Source organism: Tamandua tetradactyla, chromosome 5 (assembly GCF_023851605.1).
Source record: "Tamandua tetradactyla isolate mTamTet1 chromosome 5, mTamTet1.pri, whole genome shotgun sequence".
Classification (NCBI taxonomy): domain Eukaryota; kingdom Metazoa; phylum Chordata; class Mammalia; order Pilosa; family Myrmecophagidae; genus Tamandua; species Tamandua tetradactyla.
The window spans coordinates 190,899,514-190,925,465 of NC_135331.1; the positions used below are offsets into that span (position 1 = coordinate 190,899,514).

A 25,952-nucleotide genomic window follows, 5' to 3' on the forward strand; every position below is an offset into this window, starting at 1 on the left:
AAGATACCGATACAGTGTTGATAGTTTTCTTTGATAACCCTAATCAAGGTACAACTTAATTGCTATTTATTTTCAGTATAAGCCCCATACCATCCATTAAGAGAGGCACCCAATAAAAATTGTCCCTGTATAAAATCATGCTTCTGGAAAATTGCTTCCTCAGTCTCCTTTCAGAGATCTAAGTTGAAAAGGGATTCTAAATTTCTTTTGCATCATTTTATTCTGTATCAATGTTTATTAGTAAGTGCTTTTGAGGAACAGACCTCATGGCTTGCTCAGTATTTTTTCAGAAGAACCGACATTACACTACTTGTAATAAAAGGATACATCCCAGTAATTTGATTGTGGCGCTTTGCAACATAGCACCACGCCCTCAAAAATACACGACTATAAAGCCACCAATTTCGTTCCCAGAATGGATTGTTATTACACAGCAACACATTCAGTACTTTAGCTGTGACTCCCTACTATGAACTATGTGAAGAAACTGAACGCCCATGTATTTCTCCGTGTGTATAATCACTGGGTTTTTTGTTCTTTTTTGTTTTTTTAACTATTAACAGAAAGATTTCATGAGTGTAGAGCTCACTGACGGACACATAAAAGTTAGCTATGATCTGGGCTCAGGAATGGCTTCCGTTGTCAGCAGTCAAAACCATAACGATGGGAAATGGAAATCATTCACCCTGTCAAGAATTCAAAAGCAAGGTGAGTTTTTGTAGTAATAATGCAGTATGCCCTTGATCATGCTATCAAAACACCTGTGTACCTAATCATGGGGAGGATCCTGTCTGTAATTTTAGTCACTCACAGATCCTGTGAACAATGATATAAGTCATTTATTTTGCTTAGATTATAGGTGGTTTGGGTTAGACAGTCTGAAGAGCCAAATGATTCTCTGACATTTTCTTTTGAAACTGAGAGCTTGAGTTGAAAGCATAAAACTTCTTACAACTTTTGAAATTATATCCTGTGATAGCTTTGAAAAATGTCATGGGCTTCCTTCCCCCCTATTTTGCCCAGATGTTTCCTGTAGAGCAGCCCACGGGTAGAAGATGTAGGGATGGTAAGGCATGGCTACCAGCTCTTTACTCTAAAAATGCCAGAATGTGTATGCTTGCAAGTAAATAATTGATGTGCAATAGCTTGACATGTTTATGGTTCCAGGGTATTTTCAAAACATTTTTGCATATGTTATCTGATCATATAAGAAGATATTTTGTTCTGGTGTTGGAGAAAAGGAAACAGACTCAAACTTAGACGTGGTCACAGACACACATAAACTCCCACAACCAAGATAGAAACCCGAGTCTATGGGTACCTGAGTCTGTGAGGGACTCGTGGGTACTAGTGCTATTTAAGTACGATCCCTCCAATTCTGTGTTCTACAGAAGAACCCGTATCTGCATACGTTCCTTTGATACTTCTGCTAATATAAATAGAACTAATTAATTTTCGCCATGCCAATGTGAAATTTCATGAAAATTTATGTTAATTGTTGTTCCTTGCCTATGTTGAACAAATATCTGCGAAGAACCTACTAAATACCATGCAAAACTAAATGACATCTAAGACAGCTCCTTGCCTTCCAGGAGCTTGCAGTCTAATGGGGGAAATGAATAGTAACTCCAAATGGTTGGGGCCTAAAGAGCTAACTTCTGTGCAGGACTGGCAATCTCAGAGGAAAGACAAATCTAAGTCAGGGAGGTCAGCGCCTGGAAGCATGCCCCGAGGCGTAAACAGGAGTTGAGCAGTTAACTAGATGGAAAGCACGTCCGGACTTTTCGGAGCAGTGAAAGTTGTATGGAAGCATGGAGGCCGCAGAAGTATAATGTATCATTTTCCATCTGCTTTTCCTTGGAACATGAAACCCTAGAGAAGCTCCTCAGCTGGGTTTGCACTTCTGTGAATTGGAAGACTGCTGCATAACTGATTGCTCTAGGAGAGGAGCACAAGAGGCATTTGTAGGTTAGAGGCTGTGCATCCTAGTCCAGTGAGAAGGAACTGGTTAACTGTTTGACCCAACATTTCCCAAATCTCTCTGATCACAGAAATCCTTCCAATCCTGCAATACTAGTGTTCTGCTGAACATGGTTTGGGGAAAACATTATTAACTACAAACAAACAAACAAAAAAATCCATAGATAAAAGATGAATGATGGCAGAGAGTTATCAGATGAGACTAGAGAGGTAACAGAGGCATTTCATAAAGGGATTTATGAGCTAAGGTAATGAGTTTCAATTTATCCTGAAAGCTACAGGAAAATGCTGTGGAGTTTAATCAAGGTGTGACACCATCATATTGGTGCTTTAGTAAAGTTTCTTTAGCAGCTTGGAAGGTAGATTTGTGACAATTTAGAATGCTACTGCACTAAAACAGGCCAGAGTGAGGAGAATGAAAAAAAAAAAGTCAGTAATCGAGCGCAAAGACTGGAGTTGAAAGATAGTGTGTGTTCTAGTCTGCTAGCTGCCAGAATGCAACACACCAGAGAAGGATTGGCTTTCAATAAAAGGGGATTTATTTAGTTAACATATAGTTCTTCAGAGGAAAACCAGCTAAGTTTCGTCTGAGGTTCTTTCTTACGTGGAAGGCACAAGATGGTCTCTGCTGGTCTTCTCTCCAGGCTTCCGGGTTCCAACAACTTTCCCCAGGGTGATTCCTTTCTGCATTTCCCAAGGCCTGGGCTGAGCTACGAGTGCTGAGATGAGGAATGCTGAGCTGCTTGGGCTGTGCTACGTTGAGCCTCTCATTTAAGCACCAGCCGATTAAGTCAAACATCATTCATTGCAGCAGGCATGGCTCCTAGCCAACTGCAGATGTAATCAGCAACAGATGAGGTTCATGTACCATTGGCTCATTCCACAACAACAGAACTAGGCGCTGTCACCTGGCCGAGTTGACACCTGACCCTAACCACCACAGTGTGCATTTTAAAATTGAAGAGCATTGTGTTGTGCTCAGTGTAAAGCCTATGCTGAAAACACTGTGGATCTAGAATGGTTCCTTTTTTGTGTTCGTTTTCCTTGGATAATAATTATATGTCAGTTCTATCACCATTTTATGGAATACAAGAAAAAGAACAGGTTTACTGGAAAGGATGTTGAGTTTTATTTAGAACAACTTGGAGCTTATGGACTTCTGTAATAGCCAAAGGAAGCTGTTTAATTGGCAGGCAATTAGATATATAGATCTGAGGTTCAGCAAACTTCTAGGAAAGGGATGGATAACTAGCAATCATTATCATGTTCTACAGAGTTGAAGATTAAGAAGGATGTGAAAAGCTGCACATTCCTATCTAGATATCTGGGTGCATGTATATTAAAAGAGTAAACAAGAACCCACAAAGGAGACTATAAAGAAATAGAGAGAGTATAAATAAATCCTTGAGAAAGTGTGGTGTCACCAAAGCAAAAGAAAGAGAGTTTCTGAAAGAATGAGGGTTAACTTAGCAGATGGCACAGAAAGCTCAAGGAAGACAAGGACAAAGGAATCCATTGTCTTTGGCAACATGGGGGTCATTGGGTCTCGGTGAGAAAGGTGGACTAGTCCAAGTGAAAGCCAGTTGTGGGGGATTACTGAGGAAATGGGCTGAGGGGAAGCAGATAGGGTCAGTGTAGACTGAGCCTTAAGGGAGTTTGGCTCTGAAGTTCAGAAAGGAAGGCAGTAGTTAAGAGAGAGATATGGAGTGGCAGGGCAGAGCTCAGAAGGTGAGGGGCCCTCTTGGTTTTGGCCATTAGTCCCTAGCACGTAGTAGGCACTCAGTAAATACTGAATGAGTGGATGAGTCTTGATCAGTTGGTAGGCTGTAGGGGATGTGCCAGTAAAGATGAAGTGAATGGAGATACACAGAAATGGGGGTGTGTAAGGTAACATGCGCCATTAGGGAGCCTGCGAGGATGACACCCAGAATAACAGACAAGTGCTCAAGCTGAGACAGAAAGAGAAACCCTCCCCAAGATAGGAGGGAAGGGGGAGAGGGACAACTGAAGATGGAGACAAGCTTGTAAGTTTAAACTGGGATTTTGAGATACTTCTCTCCTGGTGTCCTCCTTTTTTGATTGACATTAGGCACAGAAAATTGAGACCAGGAATGATGAGGGGTTTGAAGGAGGGAAAGGACTGCTGGGCCTTGTAGGAAAGGTGAAGGGACTGACCATGGACAGCAGGGACACTAGCTGGACTGACAAGGGCTGGAAAGTCTAAGTAAAATAGTACATTGGGACGGGCCACGGTGGCTCAGCAGGCAGAGTTCCCGCCTGCCATGCCGGAGACCCAGGTTCCATTCCCGGTGCAGCCCATGAAAAAAAAAATAGCACATTAAACATAGTGTGAAGCAGGGATGGACAGATGCAGCTGCTCGGGAGAGCAATGGCCAAAATGGTCACTGTGAGACACCCATTTTCACAATCAAGGCTTCTATTCTATATATTCAAACAAGTAACCAAGTAACAGATGAGTAAGGTCTGTGCTCTGAAGTAATATTAATCAAAGATCAAATTATAGTACTGCTTAACCCTAAAAGTAGTTCAAAATATTTTTCACATCTATCAGAATTCGAGCATCTCACCAATTCAGAAAGCTCCTCCTCCCAATAGACCTGCTTTTCCCAAAACTTTACTAGAGCTACTTAGTAACTGCTCTGTGGTCCAGAAATTGGAAAGAACTTTCCTCTACTGTGCTCATTAAGTGTCTTCTGCCCAATTCCTATCCTCTGGCTCTATCTCTTTGATACAGTTGGCTTTTATTGTCTTTATTTTTTTTTTCTTATTTTTCTTTCCTTTGTCCCTCCCTGGTCTTCAAGTGCCTCTAGACTCTTACACTGGTTACTGCCTTCCTGAGCCCAGTCTCATGTCCCACACAGTCATTGTCACTTTTATTTTGGGATTAATGGCATGCTGTATCTTCTTTCCACTTCTCGTGTGTCTTTATAGTATGGGCATTACAATAAAAATCACACTTAGCCTAAGAAGGTTGTGTGCTTTGATCCTGAAATTAGGTTACAAGCTCTATACCTTCTCCTGCCTATGGTTGAAGCCTGATCTCTTCTGTCTCTGCCATTTCACCAATTTCAGAACAAATCAGTGCAAAACTGTATTTTAATGAAACTCCCTATAGTTCTATTTTCTCAGATGTAATCTCATATATATTCTATATATTTTCTCAGATATAGTTAAAACATTTTATTGCTCTTACAGGTTAATAAGCATATATTAAGTTTTATATTGTAAAGAAAAGCACTGAAGCCACAATAGAAAGAGAAACTGAGTTTATCAACAGATAATTCACAAAAGAAAAACAGATACAGATTTCTAGTATATAGTTGAAAAATGTAATCTCAATAGAATGCAAGAATACAATCATTTACCTGCAGTGGCAATTTTCAAAAGTCACACTTAAAAACAATGAAAGGAAAAGAAAGCAAGCTTGGGAAAATAGCCACACTACCTGCTCTGATAAGTTTAGCGTTTATTGGGTTCTGCTTATGTGCTGGATGATGTGCAGAACCCCTGAGGAAGAGCATGTTTTCTATCTTTGAATAGTTTACAGTCCACGATGAGAAGTAAATGGATCAGTTCAGTGGGGTTCAGTAACTACTACAGTAGACAGGCTGGGAGCACAGAGGTAGGGCACTTAACCAGGCTCTAAGACCCTTTTCTGGGGTAGAGGCAGTTGAGGGTGATTGAAGCAAAGCAGCATCACATGAAAAGGCAAAGATATATAAAAGATGGATTAAGGGAAAATTGTAATGAGTTTGGATTACTGGAGTTAAAATTTAAGGGGTCAGTAGAAGAAAATACTGGCCATGTCAAGAGCCAGACCACAGGGCTCCATTTATGCTCGACAGAGAAGGTTGGAATTCCTCTTGAGGAGCTGTTGGAAGATTTTAAGTAGAGATGTGACATAGTGACTTTAATTTTTAATAAATTAGACTAGGTGTCAGAGTGAAAGGTAGATGTTCAAAAGACCAAACTGAAGACAGAGTGGCCATTTAAGCTCCAATAATAGTCCAGGCAGGAGATGATTAAATGTTTGTGTTTTAGTTTGCTACAACTGATGAAATGCATTATACCAGAAATGAGTTGACTTTTACAGTGGGTATTTATTAACTTACAAGTTTATGGTTCTTAGGCTGTGGAAATGTGTAACTTACAGGTCAACAGACAATGCTTTCTCCCTCAAAAGCAGCTACTGGTGAGCTTGGGCTCCTGTGTTAGATAGCAAGGGACATGGTGTCATCTGCTGGTCCGTCTCTCCTGGGATTCCTTCGTTTCAGTTTCACTTCAGTGGTTCCTTTCTCAGCTTCTCTAGGGCTCTTTTCTGTGTTTTATTCTCTTTATAAAGGATATTTTATACCCTTACTGAAGAGTGAGAAGATTAAACCTACCTTAAATGAGGAGGGTCGCATCTCAATTGAAATAACCCAATCAAAAGTCCCACCTGCATTAGGTCTACACCTACAGGAATGGATTAAAAGAACATGGTCTTTTCTTGGGTACATATAGCTTCAAACCATCACAGCTTGAAATAAGCACTAGCAGTGGGCTTAGACATTAGGGAAATGGAAGAAAAAATCCGTAGTGAGATACCACCACGCAGTCAATTAGCATGTCGAAAATTACGAAGACCGACCATACAAGTGCTGGAGAGAATGTGGTGCAACTAGAATGCTCATGCATTGCTGATGAGGAAGTAAAATAGTAAACAGCATTGGAAAATAGGTTGACATTTCCTTGAAACGTGAAGCATACGCCTCCCGTGTGATGAAGCCATTCCCTCCTAGGTATTCACCAAACCCACGTAGCCATATATTCATGCAAAGGTTTATACCAGAATGTTCCTAACAGTCAAAAACGGAAAACAACACAAAGGTCCACCAGCAGGTGAATGGATATACCACTCATTAATAAAATAATGTTAATACATAATAGAATGTATGAATATCAAAATAATTATTCTGAGTGAAAGGCAGACAAAAGAGTATACCTGACTATGAAATTCTAGAAAATTCAAGCTAATCAGCAGTAACAGAAAGCAGATCAGAGGCTATTTCTGGATGTGATGAGGCAGGGACAGGCAGGAAGGAGCAATTGCAAAGAAAATTTTGGGGTGATAGATAAGTTCATTTTCTTGATTGTGATGATGGTTTCATGGGTGTAATAGATCTCAAAACTCAATTTAAACAACTTTATGAATTGCACATATTAAACATAGGCAAATCATAGCATATCAATTACAACTCAGTAACACTGTTTTTAAAATAGGCCAGATGTTAGACTTATTTACCAAGGCTCTAGTTGATTATTAGATGTGGAATGGTGAGGAGAAAAGCCAGATGGTTTCTAGTTTAGGAGATTGGGTACTTAGAACTGCCAAATAAAATATGCAATACAGATTTGGGAGTAAAATAATAATCATTTTGGTTTGAATCACTTGGCTTAGTTTGATGTACTGAAGTGAACTACAGATGATGTTGTCTCACCTATTGAGTGTCACTGTTTAGGCTAAAGTCCAGGCACACAAATCTCTGGGTCATCAACCTATAGTCAGTAGATAAAAACTTGAATTTACACAGACTTTTAAAACCTAAGGTGTTTTAAAAGGAAGGGGCATGAAGGGCATACTGACATTTCAGCAAAGAACTAAGACCCAGGGAAGGAGACTGAGTGAGAAAGGTAAGAAGAGAAGCTGGGAGCATGGCATTGTGGGAGCCAAAGGAGAACATCCCCTAGAAGGAAGGAGATGCTCACAGCATCAAATACTGCGTTAAAATTAATTCCAAAAGGAACCAGAAGAACCCATTGGGATTGGACATGGGGACGTCAGTGGGACTTGAGCAGGATCAGAGTCCATGGAGTAGTGGGAGAGGGATCCAAATACCCCTGTTCAATGACTGGCTGACTTGTTTTAGACGAGTTATTCTCAGCCTGTTGGTAAAAACACTGGCCCTTGAAATTCCAATAACCCGCCTCAAGGGGCGTGCCCTCTCTTCCTTGAGACTCCGTCAGTAGAACCAGAGTCTGCGACAGAGGTTGTTAGCGCCCCCCGAGTGCCTCGACATGAAAACAAGGCTGAGAAGGACTATTCATATTTTCAACAGGGTAAGAATGAGAGGAAAAGAATTGCCAAAGTAGAAATGATTAGCTTATAATACAGCATTGGTTACAAAATACTTATTAAGCCCTTCCTCTGTGTCTAGTGTTTCATGAAACCCGATTCCCTACTCACCCATGAATGATGTGTATTCATCAACTCAAATTTTGTGTTAATAGCTTATTTCTCTATTCTGTGAGGGAAAGAAATAAGAGGATGTGCTAGGATTCATGGCAGAACCCACTTTACCAATAAAGAACTTCACAAAAGTCAGTAAAAATAAGTCATTCAACGTCTCTCTCCCAGAGTGAACCCTTGGGCCAGTGAATTTCAATTCATTGTGTTGCTGCTCTTTAATCAGTTTTTCTTAGAATGATTTCTAAAAATGTATATTCATCCAAGGATAAGGAGGAAAGCTTCCTCCAGTCACTGGCTTGCCTGCGATAGAGAGGCCGAATCTCATTTTCACAAACACCATTAAAATATCCACCAGGTCTGCAAAAAGGTTATTTCATGTTCCGGTCAGCAGCCCCATATGAAACTTATTTGCCGATCTGGATAAAAACGAATTTATATGAAAAAACTCATGAAAGCAGTTTTATAAATCTCTTTTTAGCCACCAGTCCATTCAAAGAAATATAATCCTTTAAATATATTTTTGAAAAGTGAAGTTTTAGATTTTAACTTGCTGAAATACTTTTTAGTAGCCTGATTTTTCTTTTTAGGTGTTTTGTTGTTTGTTTCTTAAAATGTCTGCTTGATGATGTGAGGTGTCACTAGGTTTGAGTATTTTATTTTGGTCATTTTTTATGACATTTAAGGCAATTGTGTTTGGTTTTGAGCTATTTCCTATTGGAGCGGCAATGCTACAGACTACAATGGAATTTTGGGGTTTGACATTTCTCTATGTTTTCTAAAAACAATAGTCTTAAGAGGTGCAGGAAAATAATAATGTTCCACAGGCAAATACATATGGGAAATGCTTCAGGTACCATATCTCTCTTTGAACATTACATAGTATATCAGCATGGCAAAAGCTCTATACACTCATAAAATTAAGATATATGTTTAACTTTGTCTAACCCAGTGATTGACAAATTTATTTGATCCATTAGCATCCAAGAAACTAATGTTCCACAAGATGGACATTTAGAAATGCCCTTATAATTCATTGGTTCAAATGTCCATTTTCTGCTCATTCAGATCTTAATATCAAGCAAAGAGAGGTCAAATCTATCATGTTAATGAGCTGATACCTTTATACACATCAATGGCCCTAAATATATGAAGTAGTTCAGGTCTGGGCCTAAAAAAAAGGTTATCATGAGAAAGCCCATAATTCAGAAACTGACTACTGTGACCCTTGAGATTAAGGGGGAAACATCAATGAGATAAGGGAATCCCATCTGCTTTCTTAACAAAGCAGTTTAAACAGAGATATGCCTCTCTTCTTTCCTTTTTCCTTTCTATTTCTGAATTCTTATCCTCATCATATCAGAAATACCTTTAGAGACTGGAGAGAAAAAGCTCTAAGGGATATAAGGACTTGGTCCTCGCCCTCCACTCAGCCTCCTCGGACCAAAATGTAATTTACGGTGGGTGTGGATCCCTTCACCTGCAGCGTGAAACACACCCATCTCCACTTCCACACACACCTATCTCACACAGGGATAATGCTTTTTGGAAGGAGCCTAAATCCCAGGAGTTCTGTGGATTCTGAAATTTACACAAAGAGCCACTGTTTCAGTTTGCTAAAGCTGATGAAATACAAAATACCAGAAACGGGTTGGCTTTTACAATGGGCGCTTATTAACTTGCAAGCTCACAGTTCTTAGGCTGTGAAAACATCCAAATCAAGGCGTCGTCAGATAGTACCTGGCCTTCTCTGTCGCGTGGTGATGCACGTGGCTCGGTGCCTGCTGCTCCTTCTCTCCGCATTTTGTTGCTTCAGCTTCTGGCTTCAGTGGTTTCCTCTCTGAGCTTTTCCCTCTCAACCTCGCTGTGGCTTTTGTCCAGGTTGTATGTCCTCTTTTAAAGGACTCCACCTTGATTGAGGCCGGTCACATCTCAAATGAAATAACCTAGTCAAAGTTCCCACCTACAATAGGTCTGTACCCACAGGAATGGATTAGCTGATCTTTTCTGGGGTACATACAACTTCAGACCATCACAGCCACAGATTCAGCATATTTGTAATTAAGTATTTAATTCCCAGTAATATCTGTTTTAAAATCTAATGATCTTATTTCTAATTATTTCCTCACTCATCTATATTTTGAGAAACTTGGTCAAATGGCTCTTCAATGGTCATCTAGACTTATCCTCATGGGCATTGCCTTAAGAAGCTACTATTTTCATGTTCTGTTATTGTGGATAATTTAATAAAGTATTTTGCAATTGCTAAGTGACTGTGCATAGTGCAAGTGCTTGGAAAAGTCTGTGTAAATTTGAGAATTAACATAACTTTATCTTGACGTAACAGTGATGATACAGATCCGGTTGATATTGCTCAAATAAAATGTGACCCTTCCTATCTCCTTTCCAGCCAATATCTCAATTGTGGATATTGACACTAACCAGGAGGAGAGCATAGTCACTTCATCTTCCGGAAGCAACTTTGGTCTTGACTTGAAAGCAGATGACAAAATATACTTTGGTGGCTTGCCAACACTGAGAAACTTGAGGTAATTTAGTTTATATTTAGAACTAAGGATTAAATTTTAATTAAATGGCTGCTATGCCCACTAGAGTTCTGAAGTTTAATTACAATAGGAATGTCATATAACCTTTAGTTACAGGAAGTCCTAATAAAAAAACAATCATGTTGTGTATTAGAACAACACTAGAATTTAGAAACCAAAGGATTAATTTGACATCTTTGTTGAAGAGATGGATGAGAGTCACTGTTTCCCTTATATTCACCTGATGAAAAGAATTAGGGAAGTAATTAAAGTTGGAACCAGAATTTAATGTGGGTCTTATAATTGTGTTCTCCTTGCACATTCATCAGAGATAATGGTACACTGATATTGCCTAGTGTTTTGAAAGTTAGTCAGTGTTTCAGGTTATGTTAGGTACAACCTCTTCCGTTACTAAATATTAGTATCACGAGAGTGCAGTGGAGTGGTCCTGGATGTCCAGTACTAGAGCTATGTTAGGGATTCTACGTCTTTGCCAGTATATATATATATATATTTTTTTTTAATTTGCATATTCTTTTTGCTAGCAGGAGGGGCATTTAGCTAACAGGAAGGAGCATTTTTAGCTCATAGTTTAGTTGGCTCAAAAAATAAATACAAGCAACATTAAAATCTCAGAAAATACTTCATATACTATTCATTTAATTTACTACTTGTTACAAAACATAAGAAATAATATCTCCAAAGTACTTGGTGCCCAATAAATGTGAATTGAATTTCATAGGTTGGAATGAATTGATTATTAAACCATAAGTGCTTAAATCAAACACAGACTACCATATTTTTAATTTTTTGTTCTGTTTTGTTAGTTAATTTGTTTGTTTTTAATGGGTACCCGAGTCCTGTCTGTGGGTTTCTACTGTCAAAAATCACATTACATGTGGCGGGATTTTAGAATAGCTGAGAAGTATGATGGTCACTTATTTCCATTTTCCCCAGATGGTCAGGAAAACATAAGTATTGTTTCGTGGCGGCTCACGCCCAGGCTGAACTTCACCCTCCTTCTTCTGTGTACACTCATCGATAAGGCAACGGACGACCTGATTAGGCAGCAGCTTATACCCTTCAGGGGTATGAATTGATAAGCTTCATGATGCAGATAGACTGGCTCTATATTCATTTCCATCACAATGCAGTTTGTATTAGGAATATTGATTCAAAATATTCAGTCAAAAACCATTGCAATATGTAGAATGGAATGATTTCTAAATGTTGTGTTAATTAATTTTTTTTAATTAATAAAAAAATAAATAAACAATTAAAAAAACAATAAAAAAAAAAAAGAAGGTCAAACAATAAAAAAAAGCCCATTGCAGATCATACATGTATTAGTAATGGCATTGTTATTACCTGGAAATTCATTCAACATTCACCCCTACATGTTTGTTGAGCATCTAGTGTGTGCCAGGTACCTGCTAGGGATTCAGCAGTTTTTTAAGCCCCAGATTTACTTTCCAAGATCATTTATTATATTCTTCTATGTGCGAAATATAACCAAAATAAGGCTTTCCAAACCTTGGTTATTTCTTCTAGAGATGACTTGCTTTAAATGATCATAAAGTGGTTTTTAGGGATTATCTACAAAGATTTAAATGATCATAAAGTGATTTTTAGGGATTATCTACGAAGGTGTGCTTGTTAATTCCATTGAGATGGGTTTATGTGTTAGTCGGTGGGTTTGTGTGTTACTTGGTTTGCAGTTTGTATACCTAATGAATGTTTTCTTTGTTGCTAAGATATTTTACTTCCACAGTACAGCATTTCAGAATGATATTGCTACTGTCTGACGTTATTTCAAAACAATCTCTAGACATATATTTGTGACTGACCAAAAAGCCAAGTAGTCAGTTATCTGCTATATTGCCCACAGACATTATCTCAGTGTGAAAAAGTGCAAAAGACATGGTAAAACAAATTATTTTTGCAGCTATTCAGTTAAAGCTCTAAAAGGAGCAATATTTATAAGCCACTCATTAAAACCACAGACACATTTGCATTTCCCCATTCGTTAGAGTGATAAAAAATAATTAAATTCATATTCCAAATTAAAAATTTTAATGGGAAATTGGTCATTTTTAGATTCTAATTTCACTGCAGTCAGGGGCATGTATCCGTTTTTTATTCTGTTGGGGTTTTACATCCTTACCTTTGTAGATTTGAGTTGCTTTACTTAAAGATTTATAATTAAAGTTTAATGTTTTATAAATGGAAATTCAATGATAAGTAAATTGTTTTTTTTTCTCTTTCCTTTGACCTAGTATGAAAGCAAGGTAACATTTACATGTATGCATGCCCTCTTCAAGTGCATGGGTTGGGTAAAGGGCTTCTTAGCTAAAGCAGGCATGCGGAAGCAGGCACCTGTGCAGCTTTAGCTGTAGTGTGTTTCCTGAGCAAGCAATGCCTCCTGAGAAAGTTCTCCCACTGCCCTTTGCTTTCAAAGATGCTGCTGCTTACTGACCGCCAGCTGGGCTGCGATCCCGTGATTTCTCCAGCAGTGGTGATGGGTCTGCGTTGCGGGCTCAGGTCACCAGCAGGTGGCCTGAGCCAGCAGCGCTCACCATCCGGTCAGGTCTAGGGACCCAGTCTAGTTCTGGGGACCAGAGCAAGTGCTCCTCCTTCTCGCCGTGGCACCTGGGATGCCCCAGCCCCACGCCACCCACTGAACCGTCAACCCGCGCCCCCGGCGCTTGCCACTGTCTTGTGCTTCCCGCAGGCCTGCAAATAAACAGATGTTTATGTGGCGTCTGTGCCTCTTGGCAAAGCTGTTTACTTATTGCCATATTTCTTTAGAAACAGCTTTCGAACAAGATTTAAAGAATTGCTCTATGTAAAATAAGGGTTTGCACTGATGGTGAAGAAGTTTGTGGATGGTCCCCCTACCTTCGTAGGATCCTGTTAATTCTCATTTGCAGTCAGGTGAAAGGGTGCTCCAGCCCCAGAGGAGAAATGAAGGGGTGCTCCAGCCCCAGAGGGGAGGTGAAGGGGTGCTCCAGCCCCAGAGGGGAGGTGGAGGGGTGCTCCTGCCCCAGAGGAGAAGTGGAGGGGTGCTCCAGCCCCAGAGGGGAGTTGAAGGGATGCTCCAGTCCCAGAGGAGAGGTGGAGGGGTGCTCCAGCCCCAGAGGGGAGGTGAAGGGATGCCCCAGCCCCAGAGGGGAGGTGGAGGGGTGCTCCAGCCCCAGAGGGGAGGTGAAGGGATGCCCCAGCCCCAGAGGAGAGGTGAAGGGGTGCTCCAGCCCCAGAGGAGAGGTGAAGGGGTGCTCCAGCCCCAGAGGAGAGGTGAAGGGGTGCTCCAGCCCCAGAAGGGAGGTGAAGGGGTACTCCTGCCCCAGAGGAGAGGTGAAGGGGTGCTCCAGCCCTAGAAGGGGGGTGAAGGGGTGCTCCTGCGCCAGAGGGGAGGTGAAGGGGTGCTCCAGCCCCAGAGGGGAGGTGAAGGGGTGCTCCAGCCCCAGAGGAGAGGTGGAGGGGTGCTCCAGCCCCAGAACAGGGGTGAAGGGGTGCTCCAGCCCAGAGGAGAGTGAGACTGGTGCACCCCAGCTCAAGCCAGAGCTGCCCTCAGAGCCCAAAGTTCTGCGCCAATGTTCTGGGAAGGGAATCATGTAACTGTGCCAATTTGGGAAATGTTTAAAATGAAGACTAGACTTATGGTTTGAGAAACTAGAATGTATAAAAATAAAAACTAAAACAAGTTGATCTATCACAGTATGGTTATGAGACGAGGCATGCTAGGTTTGCTAGGATGGCTAAAAGGCTAAGGCTAGTTTGGATGGAGATGTCTGCGAATAGAACCCCAGACTGGCTCTGGAGCTCTGGGGCCTTGCCCTGAGTGCTGGGCCTCAGGAACAAGGCTGTGGTTTCACTTATGATTCTGGTCCTGACATGTGGGCATGCAGCCCCTGTGATTTCTGTAACACTGAGCTCTCTACATTATCACCTTTTGAAGCGGCCCTTTGTATTTCCATGAAATAGCAAACTATATAGCACGTAGGAGTGACTTACTTCATTGGCAAGGCCTCTGAGAAGTGAGACAGGTCAGCCTTCCCCTAAAGGCCAATATGGAAGCAGGTGAACCCTGCAGATGGCACGTACCCATTCCCTTTTGCTGCATAAGCGAGACCCTCCCCTCCCGCTGGGCACATTTTTCATAATAACCAACAGACTGAAAAGGAGAAACCCTGGGAATGGGAGAAAATGATCAAAGGAAATAAAGCCATTCCAGAGAGAAAGGAAACAGAAAGCACCTGGCCACCTGTAAATCTCCTGCTAGGCATGGCCAAGGTGGGGTGTGTGTGCCCACCTCTCCTTCCTCATGCCCTGTGGCTTTTTTGAAGGCAGAGAGGGAATCTTGGCACCATGGGACAAGAAAGAAAGATCGAATCATCACCCAAGATTTGGGTGTCCAATGGACAATTTTTACAGGTGCTTCTTAGCACCAAGTAAAGAAGGATTTACGCCTATAAACCTGTGCTGTCCAATACAGAATCCAGAGCCACCGTGGCGATTTAACTTTGATTAAAATTACATAACCATGGGCGAGCCAAGGAATTGAACCCGGGTCTCTGGCATGGCAGGCGAGAACTCTGCCTGCTGAGCGACCGTGGCACCGCCCTGTGAATCCAATTTTAAAATACAGTTTTTGAGACTATGGAATCCAAATGAATGCATCTAGTGCTTTGTTTTGGTTAAAAGTTTCAAAGAGAGCTACCCTCACCCCCTACCAAAAAAAAAAAATCTCAATGAGAGATTTACGTTCTTTTCAAAATAAAAAATAAGTCTGTAGAACTAGTCTTCTAAATGTTGAGAAAGTTTTTTTCTTTTTACTTCTCTTTGTATGTAGTTTGATTATGTTGACTACACCATTATCCCCACTTCAGAGGAAAAAAAAAAAGACACTGTCATCACGCGTGTGAGGCAGCACTTAATAAGAAGCCAATTAATTCCTGTGCCTTCTATTTAAATGTTGGGGGTGAGGTTGTTTTAAAAAAGAAGAAGAATTACACAGAAACTCCTGCAGGATGATTTAGCATCTGTGTAATCCAGCCTAGTAGGAAATGGACAGCATAGTTGCAGGGTGCACGCGTGCGTGTGTGTGTGTGTGTTAGTGTGTGTGTGTGTGTGTTAGTGTGTGTACGTGCACGGGTTGATAAACGCAAACCTGCCTGCATGTGAGTTTGCCTCACAAAGCTTGCTTCCAGCAGTCACAGGAACTGCGCTGCCATCGCCCTAATAAGGCTTTTGTTTTCTATTTGGCTTTTCAACAGGCCTGAAGTAAATTTGAAGAAATATTCTGGCTGCCTCAAAGACATCGAAATTTCAAGAACCCCATACAATATACTCAGCAGCCCTGACTATGTCGGCGTCACCAAAGGGTGTTCCCTGGAGGTTGGTCTGTTTTTAATGGCTCCCTAAACACACTCATATCAGACCTTGCTCCATTTGGGTGTCACGTGGACAAGTCCCTCGTGAATGTATTTAAGTCCCTACTGATCCCAGTCTTAGTTACGCACAAATGATAAAGCAAAACAGTGCGGTTTTATAAATCACCAAACTTTAGTAATCACTTTTCTGGTCCTATCTGCCCTACCAACGCTGATTTTCTCTCTTCCTTATTTTTGTCAATCTACTTTTAAAATATTTTAACATTTTTGTATTACTTTACTAGCAACCCTAACTCTTTTTTTATGGGATGCTGACACATAGTGAAGTGGTAGTATATGGTGTCCTGCCTAATGCTGAAGAGTCATTCTTTGAAAATGGCACAGGCTGGGAACTGTGGCATCCAGTTCTGCAGCAACTTGTCTTTGCCGTGACTGCAGAGGTTAGAGAAGCCATCAGGAGGCTAAAGCTCACCTACAGACCAGGTGTCCTCAGGAGCTCAGTGCCAAAGCAGCTCCTTGCCTGTAGCTGCCTGTCCTGCACTGACTGTCCCGGAGGAGCTGATCCAGATGTAGAGAACCACAGGCCACAGCTCTCTCCTCTTCTAAAGTATCAGTAATCAAGAGCCTGCTTTCATTCTCGATATTAATAAGAATTGTGTCGAACCTCGAAAGCAACAAGCTTGTTTTAAAACCAGAAAATGTTAAATATATCATTATTTAATGTCCAGTTACCTTGATATTATACAACTGTTTGTTTTGGTTGCTTCCACCACTTAAAATTCTTTTAAAGCATTCTTACAGAATTTAGGGTAATGAAGGAAATGGGGAGAAAGAAAAAAGAATCCACCATGTAAACTCCAGAGTTTGAAAGTGGGAACAGAACTTTCTGGGTCTTCATTGTTCACAGCCTCAGGCTCCCAACTGGAATCGGGCAAAGACTCCCACTCTGAGAGACTGGAGAATGACGAGTAGAAAGGAAATACATAAAGAATTGAAACTCTAGGAATCAATGATGACTTCTTAAAGTTTTTCTTAGAGTTTCAATCTTCCAAAGCCCAACTCTCATCCACGTTCAAAATATGTGTGTGGATGAAGAACTGTCCAGAAAACGAATAGCCTACATGCGTGGAAATGATGACTCTGTAAAGGCACGCTTCAGTAACCAGGAATTATTTTGCAAATAAAATATGAGGCAAGAATTTGATGTGGATAGATACTGAAAAGTATATACAGTAGTTTTATCTGAACTATCTAAAACTCCATGATTTGAAAAATTGGAATTTAAAAAAAAAACAGATTATGCATTTTAACAACACTTGTGTCACTTAACTGCTTTCACTGAGTTTGAGACACCTTGGGGGAAAAACCTCTGTTACAAGGATCCTGACTTTGGCTCCAGCAAAATCTGGGACTTTAAAAATGAACATTCTAAGCACTCTGAATGCCCAGCAACAACAGGCTTGCTTAAATAAATTATAGCACAGTTACACCATGGAATGTCTGCCTCCACTCAAAGTGACGACAAGATCTGTTTGCCAATGGAGCAATATCTCCCACATACTTAAAGTGAAAAAAAGAAATTACAAATGACCATGTCTATTGTGACTCATTTGAATATATGGCGGGTGGGGAGGGAATGAAAAGTTACAGAGAAAATGAATGAATAAATGAATGTTTTAACACTCTGCTTCTACACAGATTTGGGAATGGGGCAAAAAAATTTCCTTTCTAATGCTTGCTTTTCCTCGCTCCCTCTTACCCGCAGAATGTTTACACAGTCAGCTTCCCCAAGCCTGGCTACTTGGAGCTGGCCCCCGTGCCGCTGGGCGTGGGAACGGAAATCACCCTCTCCTTCAGCACCAGGAACGAGTCCGGGCTCATCCTTTTGGGCAGTGGAGGACCGCCAGCACCGCCCAGGAGGAAGCGGAGGCAGGCCGGACAGGTGCACACACCTGCTTACTGTGCCTTTCCTTTAGGGTTTCCACAAAGCAATTATTTTATCAAGAGATTAGTGGCCTTTAGGGTTTGTAAATGGCTATTATGATTTTAGATCTGCATCATTTTTCTTTTTCATTGTCATCCTGGCTAGCAGGGACTGAACACACCGTTCACGCGTGCATGTCTCCTGTGTCCCCCACTAGAGTTCTCTGATTGACCTATTCCAGGTTATCTGCACCTCCATTTCAGATGGGTTTAACACACACACATACAGAGATAGAAAGCCTAGCAAATATTCAAAATTATGCCCATCTTTTCTTGTCGCTAAATGCAATCCCTCACCACATCCCTGGATATCTAGCTGCAGTCTTTTAAATATAAATTCCTTCTAAGATCAGTTTCCCAGTTTCTTTAGCTAAGGTGACACAATCAGTTGGGGGCTGACCTGCTCCACCCTCTCTGGGTGCTCAGAAGGACAGAGAAGAACCAGGGGCTGGAGGGGGAAGTGGACACAGCCCAGACAGGCAGGAACGACATGGTACAGCCCAGTCCCTCTCGTGACATGACGGTAAAGCCTGAACGGTGTCCGCCTTCGTAAGAGTGTGAACTTCACTGCTGTGCGCCCCAGCCACTGGACTCTGCTGGCCACTGTTTCAGCTGCCCACACCCAGACTTCAGAACTCTTCACTGCCCTGATAGCCTTTCAATCAGCTCTATCATATTTTAAATATAATTTTACATTTAATCTGATTTTTCTCATTGAAAGGGTTCATAGGATTGTGTGTTCTGCCGTGACCAGGGGATGAGAATGCTGTATAAATATGCCCTTAGATATTTGCACAGCCTTGTAAGCCAGGTTGTGGTATTGTGATTATATGCATGCTTTTAGTTAATGTTTGCATTGTGTTTAGCAGAGTAGTACACAATAGATCTTATTAATTTCCTTTCAAAATAACAATGCTTAGGCAAAATATTAGTGAACAGAACCCAAAGTTGATTAAAGATAAGTTGGGCTTATCTTAATCTCAGGACATTAATGGTGATCTATATTAGATTTAACAACTTTATCATCATCTTAGTAGATGAAGAAAAAACATTTGATAAAATTTGACATCTATTCATGATTTAAAAAATAAAAACACCCAGTAAATGAAGAGGAGGGATCTTCCTCAACCATCTGTCAAAAGATATAACAAATAGTCTCAATAGGAGCACATTTGAAATAATTCCTTTAAAATTAGTTCAAAAAAAGGATGAATAGTATTACTGTGCTGGTCTTAGCCAGTGCAATTAGAAAAGAAGAACTAAATATAAGACAAAAACAAGCATATAATTTAAGAATTAATACAACAAATCAGGTATATGAGAAAATCACAAAATTTTATTGAAAGACCTTACAGTAGTAGTCCTAAATAAATGTAGATATTCAAGATATTAATGGCTAGAAAAACTCAATATCAAAAATATGCTAATTCTCCCCCAAGTACTATTGTAGATTTACTTCCAATAAAAATAGCACCTTATCTTTTTTGTGGGTCATTAGAAGCTCATTCTAAAATTTATATGAAGATCAAAAGCCCCAAAATAGAAGATTAAGTTGGCTGCATTATCACATATCCACTTGGTTAGAAGCTAGAGTTTTGAACAGTGGAACTTGCAGTAATTCATGGATAACTCTGTGCTGCTGGAAGGGAATAGAGAGCTCTGAACTCACCTGAATATTTGACATAAATGGCATAGCCGGTCATTAGGTAAAATAGTGGGCCTTTCTATGAACTATTCCACAGCAATCTGTTATCTCTATGGGAAAAGTGAAAATCAATTTCTACCTCACATCGAGGAGAAAAATAAATTCCCAATGAATTAACATTTTATATATCAAAGATGCAACTAAAATTTTTATAAGAAAATATAGAAGGACAGATTTTAACTTTGGGGAAGGAAGGAGTTACTGAACAAAGCAAGATTAAAAGTGTAACTTCCTTAAAATTAAAACTAGTCATTAAGTGACTACAAGACATACAAAAAAATTGGCAACCAGAATACAAAAATAACATTCACAGGTCAATAAAAAAAACACAAAACGACATGTAAAACAGTGGGCAAAGGGTGAACAGGACTAGCAGAGAAACGCCTTCACAACAAATGAAATTCTCAACTTCATCTGTAATCCGGAAAATGCAATGTAAGGCCACCATGTTGTACCATTTTGCACCCATTGCCTTGGCAAACATTAGGAAACAGGAAATACCGAGTATCGGCACATGTGGGTCAAAGGGAACTCTAATTACCACTGTTGGAAGCCGCTGTCTTGCAGTGTTGCAGTGTGCACCTCCCGCGAGCCAGCAGCTCCGCTCCTAGGCACGGCCCTAACTCTCGCACGCTCACAGGTATAGCCCCAGCTCTCGCACGTTCCTAGGCACGGCCCCAACTCTCGCACGCTCACGGGTATAGCCCCAGCTCTCGCACGTTCCTAGGCACGGCCCCAACTCTCGCACGCTCACGATGAGAAACCCACAGGGATGGTAGCCCAGCATTACACATAATACCAGCTGTCAGCAACTAATATTCATCAACAGGAGGCTGGATAAACAAAAGCAGCATTTCACATAATGCAATATTAATCTTCAGTAGATATGGGTAAATTATAACCAGACAAAACAATATAGATGAATATTAAGCACTATTAATAGAAATGAAAAATGCACTATATACTGTATCATGTACATTTTTATGTATTTCAGATGCAAGCAACAATAGACAGAGTCCTGTTTATAGATACATACATGTGTGAATTTTCAAAATTGATTGAAAAAAAGGAAAATTAAGCATAAAATTCATGTTAGTGGCTACCTCTGAGATGAAGGATGGATTGGAAAGAAGCTCAGAAATAGATGCAAGAGCATTATTTTTTAAGTTGGGTGGTACATTTACAGACGTTCCATTGTATAGGTGTGAGCTTGGGTTCATCATTTATATGATGAAGTAATTATAACAAAAATATTTTTTTGAGAGTAAAAGGGCAAAAAGTTACTTTTTTCATTTCTTCCTGCATCAAATAAGCACTGAATAAATATAAAATATAAATGCTTTCTCAAATCCTTTATCTTTGAATCCTGAAAGATAAAAATTATCTTCTCACTTTTACAAATTACATGGTAATGATATTAAGAGACAAGATCAGACGTTCTGAAATAGATTTCCATTAAAGGATAATTGTTTTCTTGGTCATTGCCAAATGATTAAGTATGGCCCACGGGCTCCAAATTTCTCCTCATCAGGACTAAATGAGGACTTGTCTTAAAATCGAATATGTTCCTATTAAGACAAGTAAAATAAGAAGTAGTCCGGAGTAATTAGAAATAACACTTTGCTCCTTCAGCATTTTGACAGTGAGGAGGGTCATGGCACATGGGAATAAAACATGGCTCCTGTTCTGCTGAGCGGGCTGGGAGGGCAGATGACCAGTCGACTGAGAAGTTTCCCTTGAGTGGCTGTTTTGACTCTGGCCTCTTGGCTGGATGGTGAGCAGCAAGCCAGCTCCTCGGACACTGTGTGAGGGACACATTGCTGCTTGGCGAATTCAGTGACTTATTGGAGACATCTTGGTGTTTGGTTGGAAGCATCTCCGCCACTGCAGATGGTTCTGGAGAACCTGCTGTCCCTGGAGGACGCACGGGGCTCCTGGCTTCGGCTCTGGGCAGGAGGGTTGCATTCCAGCTCCCCGGGCTCATCGTCTTTTATCAAAACCATGCCGGTTGCTATAGTAACAGGAACTAGAAGAAAGGAGGCGGCGTGTTTGTGGATGGAAATTTGTATTCCTCCTTTCTGAAGGTGGGAGACAAGTTGCATGTTTGTGAGACCAGAATTGAAATCTAAACATCCCGAGCACCTGGAGGCTGAGAGCCAGGCCTGGCCTGTGTGAGCGTGAGGGCGGCGTCCACACCCCTGTTTCCTGATGGGCTTTCTAAATTAGAAGCCCAGCAGCATATCTCAGCGCCCGCTCCGCTTTGCCTCGGCAATACCATTATTACAGCCACTTCCCACACCATCTAACAAGCACAAATGGTAAAAGATATTCCCAGCAGCCTCCAATTTCCTGTTTAGGAAAATGAGCTGCTTCCCAGGTAAGCGTGCAGAGGGCATGAGCCCCCAGCCGCGGGCAGGGCCCCGCGAGCACGGGTGGTGGGTGACGGCGGCCCCTTGCTGTTGCAGGCCTATTACGCGATTTTCCTGAGCAAGGGCCGGCTGGAGGTGCACCTGTCCTCAGGGGCGCGGACGGGGAGGAAGCTCGTGGTCAGGCCAGAGCCCGGTGCCTTTCACAACGGGAGAGAACATTCCGTGCACGTGGAGAGGACCAGAGGGTAAGAGCAGCAGTGCGTGCTCCCCACCGTGCAGCCTGCTGCCGGCGGGGTGTCCTCCCCTTCCTCCAGGCTCTGCCCGAGCCCCGGGCGCGTGGGCATAGGGTGGCGAGGCCAGAAAGTGGCTTCATGTTCTCGTACGTTTCCTGCTCCAAGAACCTCACTCCCCTTGGCCCTAAGAGTTCTCCCTTACGATTTGTATCCTGTGCAGTCCTCCCCACCCCCTCGGCAGAAACCAACTGCGTCTTCTGACTCCATAGATAAGAAAACCCCTCCCTCTGCACCGCTCCAGTATTCTCTTCTAGAGAAGGTCCTTGCCTAGTGACAGGCATGCAGGAGCTCAGCTGAAGGCAGCAGTGTCCCTCAGGTCCCCAGGCAGTCAGGGCAGGCGCTCGGAAACCTGGGATGGAGAAGCTGCGGCAGCTCCAGGAACGGCGGAGCCCTGTGCACACACAGCGGCCACGCTTTCCTTGGCTCGTTTTCTTAGCATGTAGAGCAGTCGGCTCTGGGCTGGGTGGCCCTAAGCATTCGCACAGTGCCCACTAACCGAGGTGCCTAGAAACCCTGACGAAAACAAATACGGAATCCATCCCCGGCCAACCTAAGAACTTGCACTAATTGCATAGCTCGATAATTGTACTCATGGGCTCTGAAGAGAAATGCAAACTGAATTTCCCATTCAAATCGTAGGACATGCTTTAGAATACTAAAAGGTTTTACATTTCGTCTAGATTAGATCCGGGCCCTTTGCCAAACTTTAATCCTTCTTATGGAGGGGAGGATTTTTAAAGTCTTTAAACTTTAAAGAATATCAGGAAGGAAATGCACACTTGAGAAATATGGTTGACCAAAAATAATCCAAAATATGTTATTTTGTGAAAAAAAAAAGAGAGAGAGAATTTGGAAATTCCCAGATGCCTCGATGTTAGACTACGGTGTCCTTTGAACAGGTGTTCCTTCAAGAAGGGCATTTTATTATGCCAACTTCACAGCTGTTGGCCATCAATCCTACCTTTATTTGATTAAGCTCAGTGTAAAGTACATCAGTGAAAACTGCCCATTCAGTTAATTGGCCGTATAAACAAACAGGTTTGCCATTCACCGTTAATTACAGGACCGTGTTCTGGACATATTAGGGGGCAGTACTGAACTCTGCGCCAAAACAAGAACACGTTGGTTGCCGTAACGTCTCATCAGCAGTCTAAGGTCAAAAAATAATCCTCATCTACCCTCCAAGCAAGCATTGCAGGAAGCTGAATAACGCAACTGCTGACGCCCTTAGCATGGCACCCGGGAACGCTTTTCAATGCCTGCCCTATGGCATGGTCTGTGTCAGAGAACAGACAAAAATTATATCCTTTAATCCTTATAAATGGGCACGAGATGTGTATTAATGTCCTTTCATTACCAATGACCAAGTATTAACTCACATCTCCAAAGTCACTAGCTGCTCACTCAGCCGGGACTGAGACACAGCACCACCGTCCCTGGGGAGTCCGTTTTTCACCCTTACTCTTTTATTGTGCTCTCACAGATCTGTATTACTTCATGCTGACAATGATGCTATTAGTAGTTTGGAAATATTTGCTTTCTCTCAGCACTTTTCAGACTGCAAAGGTCAGTTATTTATTTTCCTCAAATTCTGGACAAAAGTGGTAACTTCAATACTACTGCACAAAATAACTAGACTTTTACTAAATTTAGGGACAGCCTTCTGAAGATTGCCCTTTCCCTCCTCTCCCTCTGCCATACACCTTCCTCCTCAAACATCTCATTTCATTCACCCAGGCATCTAACCCCCTGGCTCCTCAACGGCTCCTGCCCTCTTCGCCCTCTGCCCCTTCAGAGCCCCCCTCGGGGGCAGGCAGTGCTAACCTTAGGAGCGTGGAGCAGCAGCAGCTCAGGCAAGTGGGATAAAGGGCTGAGGGATCTTCTGAGTGAAGGGAGAGCAGTCTTCACTCAGGCACAGAGTTGGGATGAAGGCAGGAAGTTGGATCGGATGTTTCAGGAGGAACGTGAGCACCCAGGATGGGTGAGGATTGTGACATCGCAAGCTGCACACTTCCTTCTGGCCATCCACAATATAGTTGATCAAAGAAATAAAATTAAATTTTGGTTTTCTTTTATGTTACAACCGTCAGGGTTCTTTCTTCTCTTCATGCCCTCTTTCTCCTGTGCAATCCAACTGGTGGTAGTTTGGGGGGAAAAAATCATAGACCAATATTCCAGATGAACAAGAAACAGAATGTTTAAGTATTGAAATATTTAATTATGAAACTCTGAAAATCAACTATTGAAATTGTAAGAAAATTAGCTGGCCTATCCCAGTACTAATGTAACACAACATTTATTATAGTGCTTTACAACCCAGACATTCTTAGTAACATTATTGAATAAGTGCTTAAAAAAAAAACAAAAAGCATATCAGAATCATAATGGACATTTGAGTAATGTCCTTCTTTACAAAAGAACTAAATAAATGATCTCTGTTTGATGCTCCTAGAATGTAAAGTGCAAGCAGGAATGGGCTGTGGCCTTCCGGCAATGCCCTTGGTACATAACCCAAGCTCAGTGCTATCCCTAAATTAATGTTCTCCACTGTCTGAAGTAGGTAATTTTATCCCCATTTTATAAATGAATGGAATGACACTGAGAGGGTTAAATAACTCGCCCAGTGACACTTAGCTAGGAAGCTTCTGAGCTAGCCAATGCTTAATTCCAGTCTGTCACAGCCCATGTTTGTTCTCCATCACACACCCCACCATGGTCTAGTAAGAACGGACTGCTTTTATGTTCCTAGGGGCAGGACCAAACTCAAAGGAGCTATCCCAAGGGCTCCTGGGTCCTCAAAAATCCTAATCAAGACCAGAGATCTGCTCTCCTTGGACAATTTTTGATAGCAGCTTGGTTCCTCATTAAAACCCCTAAAAACCCAGCAGTATATGTTAGTTAGGGGTTGCTTTTAGCAAGAGAGAAAAAGAAGGTGTTTGGAAGGGGCAGTTGAGGACCCCTCAGTGAGTGAAGACACCTGGAGGTCAGTGGTTTTCTAAAAGTAAATCATCAACACTTAGCAGTTGGTTTTTGCTAACACACCTTTCCAAAGCCAGGGAAAAAGCCAACATGTCATCTTCCCCTGTTTTTCCTTTGCAACTCACGCCAACCTGCTCCCTCTCCACCCCCCAAACAGAGACTTTTCAAGCAGTGGTGGCACCCATCTTTTGTTCCCTTCTCTTACATTTGAATTGTCTGAAAAAGGGCCAGTTGCTCAGTGCCAATTCAGAACGTCTTTGCCCTGGTTTATTGTCCCCAGTTCTGCGTGTGGTTTTTCTTCTTTTCAAAGTCAAGGAAGATGGTAATTTAGGGCTGAGATTTGCACTCAATTATTTTGAATTTTTCCCCAGAAATGAAGTAAGTTTACAGTAACTCATTAATGAGCCTCAGGCTAGTGACTAATACTTGTGACTAATAATAATAATGCCAACTGTCG

General features: G+C 41.6%; 1 protein-coding gene across 3 annotated transcripts in view; it reads left to right on the forward strand.

Annotated features, from left to right (window-relative positions):
* The window catches only part of LAMA2 (laminin subunit alpha 2), a 546,302-nt gene that overhangs the window by 498,991 nt on the left and 21,359 nt on the right, over nucleotides 1-25,952 (forward strand). For all 3 annotated transcript variants that reach the window (XM_077162869.1, XM_077162870.1, XM_077162871.1), the window contains 5 exons: nucleotides 564-708; nucleotides 10,638-10,776; nucleotides 16,050-16,170; nucleotides 17,932-18,108; nucleotides 22,320-22,468. In XM_077162869.1, the coding sequence (XP_077018984.1) occupies nucleotides 564-708; nucleotides 10,638-10,776; nucleotides 16,050-16,170; nucleotides 17,932-18,108; nucleotides 22,320-22,468 (731 nt within the window). The remainder of the gene's footprint in view (nucleotides 1-563; nucleotides 709-10,637; nucleotides 10,777-16,049; nucleotides 16,171-17,931; nucleotides 18,109-22,319; nucleotides 22,469-25,952) is intronic.